Source organism: Bidens hawaiensis, unplaced genomic scaffold (genome assembly GCF_021521415.1).
Source record: "Bidens hawaiensis isolate Kalapana, Puna unplaced genomic scaffold, B.hawaiensis_p1.1 tig00013397_1, whole genome shotgun sequence".
Classification (NCBI taxonomy): domain Eukaryota; kingdom Viridiplantae; phylum Streptophyta; class Magnoliopsida; order Asterales; family Asteraceae; genus Bidens; species Bidens hawaiensis.
The window spans coordinates 335673-345698 of NW_027492135.1; the positions used below are offsets into that span (position 1 = coordinate 335673).

General features: G+C 37.5%; 1 protein-coding gene across 1 annotated transcript; it reads left to right on the top strand.

The window, feature by feature from the left end:
• Positions 1–1414: 1414 nt before the first annotated feature.
• Positions 1415–6638, top strand: LOC143543978 (cinnamoyl-CoA reductase 1-like). The gene is made up of 6 exons (XM_077036170.1): positions 1415–1554; positions 2800–2973; positions 3447–3628; positions 5487–5649; positions 5815–6004; positions 6485–6638. The coding sequence occupies exons 1-5, from the start codon at positions 1434–1436 to the stop codon at positions 5970–5972; spliced, it is 798 nt and encodes a 265-aa protein (XP_076892285.1). The 5' UTR covers positions 1415–1433; the 3' UTR covers positions 5973–6004; positions 6485–6638.
• Positions 6639–10026: the final 3388 nt, after the last annotated feature.

Genomic DNA, 10026 nt, shown 5'->3' on the forward strand with positions numbered 1-10026 from the left:
TGCTAGGGGGTGCCTGGGGTGTCCCGGCACAACCCATAATAAAAGTTATATTGACAACATATAGAAAATAGACCCAATTACAAATTTTGTCCTTTAAAATAAGACGAATTACGGTTCGTGTCCTTTTTTAGTTTCCTTGCAGGCGGTGTACTTTAAACTTTTTTTTCCTACAAGTTTTGTCCTTTACGCTAACTGGATTAGAAAAAGTCAGTTAAATACCCTCACTTGAGACGCATGTGAGGGCATTTTTGTCTTTTCGCCTGTACCTGCAAATTTATAACACATTCCCCCTCCTTTCTTTCTTCTTTCTCTCTCTACGCCACCATCACCATATCACAACCACTCCGGCCACCATACCCCCACCCACCCCGTTGCAGATTCCATTCCATTCCCACCGCCGCCGTCAACCACCCATCTACAACCACCACCACCCGGTCAACCATCTAAACCACCCATCTAAACAACCTGGTCGAAACCCGGCCACCACCACCACCGGATCCGGCCACCTCCAACCCATTTCGCCTCTACCTCCACCACCACCAAATCATTAACCCTAGATCTCAAACCCACCAAATCACCCAATTTCTCTAACTCCGGCGACAATCCAACACTGACCCACGAAACCCACACCCCCAATTCTCACCACCACCTCCGCCGCCGCCGTAAACCCACAAGATACCCTGTTGGATATCCATGAGCAGATCCGCCGCCGTAAATCCACCTTAAACCCGCCGCCGTAAACCCACGAAATCCACACCCCCAATTACCGGATAACTCGAACCCATTAAGAACAAGCTCGGATACCCTGTTGGATCTAGGGTTACACCTAACATCACTGTGGTTTCAGATCTGCTCAGGGATCGCCGGAAAATTATGGTGGTGGTGGATCTGAGTCATGGCCCAAGATGCAGCAGCCTTTGTCCAGAAAATCATGGTGGTGTTGGTGTGGACTGTGGAGACAGGGAGAGGAGTAGAGAGAGAGAAGACTAGAAGAGAGAGAGAGAGTATATCTTTAATATATATTATTTATTTTTTACAATAATATATCTGAACCACCTCGTTGAAAAGACCAATATACCCTCACATGCGCCTCACGTGAGGGTATTTAACTGAGTTTTCTAACCCAGTTAGCGTAAAGGACAAAACTTGTAGGAAAAAAAAGTTTAAAGTACACCGCCTGCAAGAAAACTAAAAAAAGAACACGAACCGTAATTTGGCTTTTTTAAAGGACAAAATTTGTAATTCTGTCTAGAAAATAATAGTCATATTAACTTGTCATGCCATGCTACTTAAAAGTCAAAGTTGTCGTGCCACCACGTGTAACCCAAAAAAATATAATAAATGTCCATGCGGCAATTATAAGTCGAAGAACACATGAGGCAACCAGATAGTCTACACCTGCTGCATTAAGAAAACTGTGGAAAGAGGTTCTCATGGCGGCAGCTAAGGGAAGAATAGTGTGTGTAACAGGTGCAGGAGGTTTTATAGGATCATGGTTAGTCAAGCTTCTACTTTCTAACAACTACATCGTTCATGGCACCGTAAGAAACCCTCGTAAGTCATAATTTCTTACTCGTTATATATTCATTGATTGCATAAATTGTTTACGTTTTCGGTTTACTTCCTCCTGTGACATGCTTAGTTATGCTCTCAAATTTATGTTTTAAGAAAAATGCTTCAATTTAGCTTTTTTGCTTGTGTAAAAGGGGAGGGGAGGGGGGGGGGGACTTTTCTAGTCCCGGATCGATAATCAAACACCAAGTAAACAAATAACTCTCGTTTATACTAATCAGAAAATCTCACTCAAAAAAGTGATTACAAACTCTCAAACCCTAACTCGGTTTGACTCTTGATGAACCCTAACTTGGTTGCATCCGGATGAACCCTAACTCGGTTACATCTCATGTGTCCCTATGATGAACCCTAACTCGGTTACATCTCACACATCACAATCTATAATGTCTACCTATCTTGGTTTATATAGACTAACCTAACTTGTTAGCCAAGACATTACCAATTATAATTACATATGACCAGCTTGTCAACATTGGTCCCTCAAGTTCACCGACTTGTGACTTGGAGTCCGAAATTACTTCCAACAACTTTAAGGTCCGTATCTGAAAATTTATATACGTCGACCGAACCGAAATAAAAAACCTCGTAGACCTTAACAAGTAACGAAATGCATAAGCTAATTTTTTTAAACGTCATTAGCTTTATAACAAAAAATATAGCAAAAATATAGAAATAAATCTAAATATAGTAATAGCTAACGGCTAACCGATTATTCGTGAAGCTCTTCTAGCATTTTTTGTCAAATGGATTTTGGTTGGGCGCAATAACCTAAATTTTACTAAATGGATTATAAATAAAAAAAAATCTTTGGCCCCGATAATTTTTAAGATGATCAAAATACAATATATTAATATATTATTATTATTTTTTAAATATATACATTAAAAGAATATATAAATTTTTTTGGCCCCGAAGATAGCGTGCCTCGGTCAGGGGTGCAGCTCACACTATCGCATACCTCAAGAGCTAGCCCTGGTGGACATTCATTTTATCATTATACTTGTATTCATAATATGGCCTATAAATAAGGGTATCGTGTGTTAAATATATACTATATTATACATCAATATGAATGAGCTTTTATGTTCTCTTTTCATTATTTCTCTCTATATTCATATACTTTGTATAAATGCTTTCCATGTAAGATATACTTTACATTTTGGTAGGATTTTTTACAGAGTACGGTTGTTTGTTTGTAATTATTAAATCACGATTTTTTTTCAGAGGATGAGAAATACGCTCATTTGAAGAACCTAGAGAAAGCATCTGAAAACCTGAAGCTTTTCAAAGCTGACCTTCTAGACTACGAGTCCCTTCGTGCAGCCATTGTTGGTTGTGATGGTGTGTTTCATACCGCGAGTCCTGTTCCACCTAGTTCTGTATCCAGCCCTGAGGCAAGTTTGGCTCACATATGAGTTATGACTGTTTGGGATTTGGATATTGCATAACACACATAAATAATCTGCAAGAGCAATAATAAATGAAGATGAACACGCGAGATTTATGTGGTTCGGTTGGCTACGCCCATGGGCTGCAACCAGGATACTTTTTATTATTGCTTTCTGCATCACTCATGATGAGGACATTACAAGTACAATAAATATATAGAGAACATACTATGGTTTACAACTTAATACCCAAGAAAACTAATAATGGGTTATAATTAAATAAAACGAGTCAGTTTTACCATTAGGCTTCATTTAGTTAATCTGCCACTAAACATGTTTTCTAACTCAGGCCCAATTAAGCCTCCATAAACCCAACAATGACCTCTAACCTTTTTGGGCTGACTCGTCATATTCAAAATCTTTTGGACTGACTCGTCATATTCAAAATCTTTATAATTAGTTAATTACTCTGAGTGCAGGTAGAGCTGATTAAGCCAGCTGTTGAGGGTACACTTAATGTGCTTAAAGCATGCTGTGAAGTAAATGAGAAGAAAGTTCTCTATGTGTCCTCTGCAGCTGCTATTGCCTTCATACCTGAAAGACCCCAGGATCAACCAATGGATGAGACTTTCTGGTCTGACCAAGAATTCTGTAGATCAAATAATGTAAGCCACATAATATTTTAGCTTCCAACATTACTAAACTTTGCAAGAATGCAAGATTTTGGACAAAAAGAGCCACATTGAATGGTATTTTCAGCATTTACATTCCACTCTTTGTCACATTGCTCATTCTTATATACTTAGGACGCGTTCGTTTCACAGAATTCATGGGAATTTAAAGGCATTGGAATTAAAATCCCAATGACATGGCGTGTTCGTTTCGTTGGAATTGGAATCTTAATTTCCTTTTGATGTGTTCGGTTGTCAAGGAATTGGAATTTGAATCCAATTCCTTTAAATAAAGGGTTTCTAAATCCTTTCAATATGTGGAGGATTTCAAGTGAAATCGTTGGAATATTTTGTCGAGCTTTTTTTTTTTTTTTTTTTTTTTAACGAGAACAACGAATAAAATATTTTGGTTTTTTTACTTTTTTTGTTTTCGATTTATATTTTGAGTTATGAATTTTTTTATTATTATTTTTGAATATTTTTTTGAGGGGTTTTTGATCTTAATAGAAAACTCCTAAAAAAATTAAAAAAAAATCATAACACAACATATAAATAAAAAACAAAAAATCTAAAAAAACTAAAATGTTTCCGTCGTTATCCTCGTTAATTAAAAAAAAAGAAAGAAAAAGAAAACTCGATTCCAATTCATTTGTCAAACGAACACACCAAGAATGGAATTGGATTTCAATTCCTTCAAATTCCAATTCCTATTGGAATGTTCAGATTCCAAATCCAATTCCTTCCAATTCCAAATCCTATGCAAATTCCAATTCCAATTCCATTCCATTCTGTGAAACGGCTCGCCCTTAGGCGTTCTCTTAATTCCAAAACTCTTGAATCAACAATTACATGAAATAAACTGAATGAAACAGAACCTACATAGCTATCATCATGATGACAACAATGATTAGCATAGAAGAATACGAGTTCGGTAAGATCAAAGAGATGAGCTCGCATGGCATAAACTAGCTTTAAAAGATGTGTGCAGTGAGAGAAGATATATTGCTTAATTCAGTCCTCGCCTTTTTTAACTCCATATGTGAAGGCCAAGCCAAATAAGCGTAGACTAACTTTTTAGGCCCAACTCTTTCCAAGCCAATCAGCAGCTATAAGTCCATTGGATCAGCTACTAGACGTCAAGAACAGCCCCAAGCCCATTAACCGGCCGTCAATAACAAAGTAAACACAAAATATTAGAACTACAACATTTAACACAATATTTTGATTATACGAATTGAACTTAGACATAGACATATTTCCGTAGGGTAATGGGTCGAAAGTAGATAAAAACATTTGTATGGGTTGGTTAAAGAGACTAGAAGATTTTCTTTGTCCAAAAATGTTACTTTTTAGGTATGATTAATTGATTATAAAAACTAATACATATTTCGGTAATAAACTATTTTTTGAGTATAGTGCTTTGCAACGTTTTATGCATTAAAAATACAAGTTTGGGGACTTTTAGTCCTGTTGATAACCAATTTGACCCCGCTGAAATTTTATTTTGTTTATACCCTTTTGACCCATTGAAATTTTCCTTTGTTTATACTCTTTTGATACGTTAAACCATTGTTCTTCTTTATGCCCAATCTCACAATAATAATGGTTCATTTGCAACAAAAAATCATTTTAACCCTTACGCAAGGTCCTTGTGGTTTGCCAAAAGTAACAGGTTTGGGGCCCAACTTTGAGAAGTAACAAGTTTAGAATATGTAGATTCACTTTTGTAGCATTTATGGGTTCTAACATTAATAAAATTTTTTTTGAAATATTGCATGCGCCTTGCACATGAGGGTAGTTTTAGACATTCCTAGTATAACTCTTATTTAACTATTGGCATTGTGTTATGCAGGATTGGTATTGTCTTTCTAAAACAAAAGCAGAAAGTGAGGGGTGGGAATTCTCAAAAAGAAACGGTATTGATTTTTTGTCTGTGTGTCCAACTCTTGTTGTTGGGCCTATGCTTCAGAAGACAGTAAATGCTAGTAACTTGGCTATTATGAAGCTTCTTAAAGGTTTGTACCTTTTATATATTTCACAAATTTATACAATTTACTTTTTCAAGAACATTCTATCGAACTCGTAAATTACATTTTGTGTAAAAAACTTAACAAAGTTTCATTTAATGTATTTTTGTAGAATTAACCCTCTTTTTAGCCATAGCATATACATATGTTCAGAAGGATATGAAGAACTAGAGAACAGGTTGCGGTTTATTGTGGATGTGCGTGATTTAGCAGAAGCGCTGATTTTAGTATATGAAAAACCCCAGGCCAACGGAAGATACATATGCACATCCCATCAGATAAGTTCAAAGGATTTAGTAGAAATTTTTTAGAAGCATTATCCTGACTACAAGTATTCAAAGAAGTGAGTTTCTTACCCAGACACACACAATTTGCATAAAACTTATAGCATGTTATTACTTTAAGAGTTAACAAGTCCTTATTTTAAACAACATTCAAATATACGTGTGTTTTAGACTAGTTTAGAGTCGTTAATATGCAGCGTTTTGTATAGTGACATTTCATGTATTTTTAATGTAACAAAGTTAGGTTGTCGGGCGCATTGTGATTTTCTTTGGTATTAACCTTTCAAATCAAAATATTAGGGTTTATATTTTCATTTTACAAGATAAAAGGGTTTATATATTTATTATCTTTGCGATGTCAACTTTTAAGATACAATTTTTCTTTTTATAAAGTTATGGACCCTTGAATGTTAATACCGGAAGCACGAATCATAGAAACTTAACTATTATTCAATTTATGTTCAGCTTGAAACTTTCTGATCTTGTGACGTGTTTCCTTCCGGCCATACTAACTTCATTTTACTTAAACCTGCTGGTAGATTTACTGAGTCGAAAGATAAGTCTACGGTTACATCTCAGAAACTACAACAGTTAGGTTGGAGTTACAGACCACTTGGAAGAAACACTTGTTGACTCGGTAGAGAATTATGCCCAAAACGGTCTTCTGGGTAAGGATTAGATTTGATCTTATGCTTGAATTCGGTATGCACTTCATACTTCTCTAATAGAGTTATGTAATAAGATAATAACAAGTTTGTATCCTTGCAACATAACTTGATGAAACACATAAAGATTGATTATATGTTGGCCAGCTTATACATTTTAACTAAGTCAACTATTGGTAATAGTTAGTGCATAAACACTTGGTGAATTGATAGCCATGGTGATGGTTATCGTTGATTGTGTGTTAGTCATATTAGACAGTTAAACTCGTCGTTTGACCATTTAACAAGTAAGGTCAGTGCAGAGCGGATCCAGGATTTTACATTAGTGGGGGCAAAATGAGCCAAGTTAAAATGGGCTAGGTCAAACGGGTCGGGTAAAAAAACTAGTCATAACTCGACAAGCCTTGAGTACAACTGTACAGCCAAGAACTAATCCAAAACCAATCTATAAAAACCACCGGTATCACAATTTAATTCCTATAAAAGCCAATTAAAATGTATTGAAGACTGTCCTCGTAATTCAACAATCATGAAAAGATGTTTCCGAGAAAAATGAACACTAGATTAAGCGGTGTATTTTACATTAGATTAAATTGTTGTGGACACCCCAAGGACACCACCCACCAGCAATGTCACCATTCGGGGTGCCAAACAGTCAAACACCACCCAACCACCATGTTTACCCGGGCGCAACCCCCATTGCTCTCCAATGTATTGGCGACCCCCCCCAACCACCCCCACCACCACCACCACCACCACCACCACCACCTTCCTCTTTCAAATTTGTCACATTGTGATTGGCCCATTCATATATAACCAATGGTTGTAAAGTGATTATAACTTAGTTAACCAATCTTAACCATACACTTGTGTTTTGGGTTGGTTAGTTAAAGCCTCTTTGCTTACATGTCAATGATGTATTGATGCGGTGATACTTTTTGTAAACCAACATCCATCCAAAACACATGATCTGGATCTTAAGAACTAAACTTTGCTTTTGGATATAAACATGTGAAACTGTACCTGGCAATCGATGTTCAGTCCTAAATCCTGATAAAGAACGATTGTTGGTTTTAGTTACATGTATGCATGCTAGAAAAAAACAGTGGGGGCCTAATACGATTTTGGTTACATTTTACTCTTTTGAAAGAAAACTCAGTGGGGGCCAGCGCTCCCCCTAGGTTAAGAGTGAATCCGCCCGAGTAAGGTCAGAGGTGCGTTAATTATTATGATAGTTGTCTTTTATGAGTTTATCATTTCGTGTTATCAGTAATATATTGCTATTATTTTTAGTACTTTTGTGTTATTGTGGTTTTGGCTACTTGTGCCTCGTTGTATGTTATTCATATACCAACTCACATGCCTAGTATGAAATTTTGTTTTGGGATATTTATTTAGTGATATTATTTATATTTCCTATCCTATAAGCTATGTGAAAAACGCGAATCTAATCCTGGGCATGCTTAGTTTAATATCACAACAAGGAACGGATGATTACCAAACTAATTAACTCCTGGTGGGCTTAGCTTAGAATTCCATTTGAGTGTGATAATATACAAGTTGTTATCAGTTTCGGCAACCTTCACCTGGAAAACCAAACACCATGAGCTCGTTACGAGAAGGGGAATAGGGGATCTTCTTGTAACCACCCTCCGGCTAGAGAATCAGTATGGTAAGTGATGAGTAAATTGAGAGAGAATAAGGTTGTAGATCCCTTTACCTTTGGTTCTCTTCTCGTTTTTATATCCTAAGGGAAGGAGAAGGATTGGGTCAGCTGTCCCATTAAGTGGAACCTTCTAATCTTGTGGCTGAGCATGATAATGATCTCTGATTGGTCAGGCAGCTGGCATCGTAGATCATTCATGCAGGCAGGTACAACGTTGGCCTTTTATGATTGGTCCATCGTGTAGTCGTGGTCATTATAAGGATCTCGACTTGTGATTGTTCTTTCCTTTCCCTGTCTTGTGTTGTCTTGCCTTTTAGTACAACATATCTTCCGATGAACTATTTGAGTTGTTAGCGATTAAGTATTTCTTTCACGGAGGTCTTCCGCAGAGGATTAAGGATTAAGAATATCTTCTCCGCGAGAGGTCTTTCGCTTCTGCGGAGGGCTTGCCCTTTCCTTATATTATCATGTGGGTTCTGCGGAGGGCTTTCCCTTTCCTTATATTATCATGTGGGTTATTTGGTACCCTACCTCCACAAGTCCCCCAGTTCATTGTTTCTTCCACAATTTGCGTCTGCAGGTGGAATATTGGACTTATATTTGTAAGACTTTGTGGTTATCTTTCGACGGTTAGCTGTGACGGTTGTTTATGAGGTTATTTAGGAAGGTAGCTTTTAATTGTTTGCCTAGCACTATCTGCGGTGATGTCATCGCACATATGGCACTGCTTTGTAATTACTCCAAGTGCATTTACACAAGCTTCTACATAGCGGCACAATAACTTTCCCTACTTCCGCGCCGCATGCCATCTTCTTATTGGTGCTTTCTATGTGTTGTACCCAGCGGTTGCTTATTGCATTTAATTTTGGGAGTATAAATAGACATCGCCTTTTGTTGTTCAACACTCTCTTTTCCGTATCTACTTTTTCTCCTCTTTTTTCTTTCTTTTTCGATCACACTTTCCATTTTACAATGGATTGTTTGATTAGTATGTTGCCTAGACCAAAATTATTGCCTACACGGTGGATACACTCGTCGTGTTTGGCGGTGATCTCGGACTAGGCTTCATTCCCACCAAACATTATTGTTTGTCAGGTCGTAGTGATCGTGGTCCTCCTTTGACTGTAATCTTTCCGCCGAAAGCAGGTGAGTGTTGCGTCCATGCCTTTGCTGTTTATGATCACTGGGTTCTTCCGCATCCTTTAAGATGGATAGATCAAGTGTTTGCCCGAATAGCAAACTGTGCTTGATGAAGAACGTCCTTGCTCGACAAAGTGTAGCTTGCTTGAAGCTTTCAACACTTAGAAGAATTCCAGAAGATAATCTTACAAGAGTAAGATATCATGCTCGAGGTAGTAAATGTCGTGCTCGAAGGTCCAAGCTTGCTCGAGTTCCAAATTTAGCCATTTTCTGAGGAGGTTAAGATTCCAATCTTCCTTGTCAATTTTCCGACCCAACATTTTATCTGGATCTTTTTCTGCCATGCGAATATGATGGTAGCCTTTATACGTATCTAGGAAGGATTTGAAGTGATATGGTGCTAACGCATCTGCCTTCAAGTCTATTTCCGGTAATGGGTAGCAATCCATGGGGCAGGCTTTGCTTAGATCTTTGTAATCAATACACATTCGCCATACTCCCTTGCTTTTTGGGATCATAACTGGGTTAGCTACCCATGCCTGGTATCGAATTTCGTGGATGATCCATGCTTTCAACAGTTCTTGGACTTGATCATTCATTGCTTTCATCT

What these genes read in the sequence shown, in the direction of transcription:
- LOC143543978 (XM_077036170.1), top strand. Translation starts at nt 1,434, where the DNA reads ATGGCGGCAGCTAAGGGAAGAATAGTGTGTGTAACAGGTGCAGGAGGT. An exon ending in TGTATCCAGCCCTGAGGCAA is followed by an intron (nt 2,974 to 3,446) that starts GTTTGGCTCACA and finishes GAGTGCAGGTAG; the next exon opens with AGCTGATTAAGCCAGCTGTT. An exon ending in TATTATGAAGCTTCTTAAAG is followed by an intron (nt 5,650 to 5,814) that starts GTTTGTACCTTT and finishes ACATATGTTCAG; the next exon opens with AAGGATATGAAGAACTAGAG.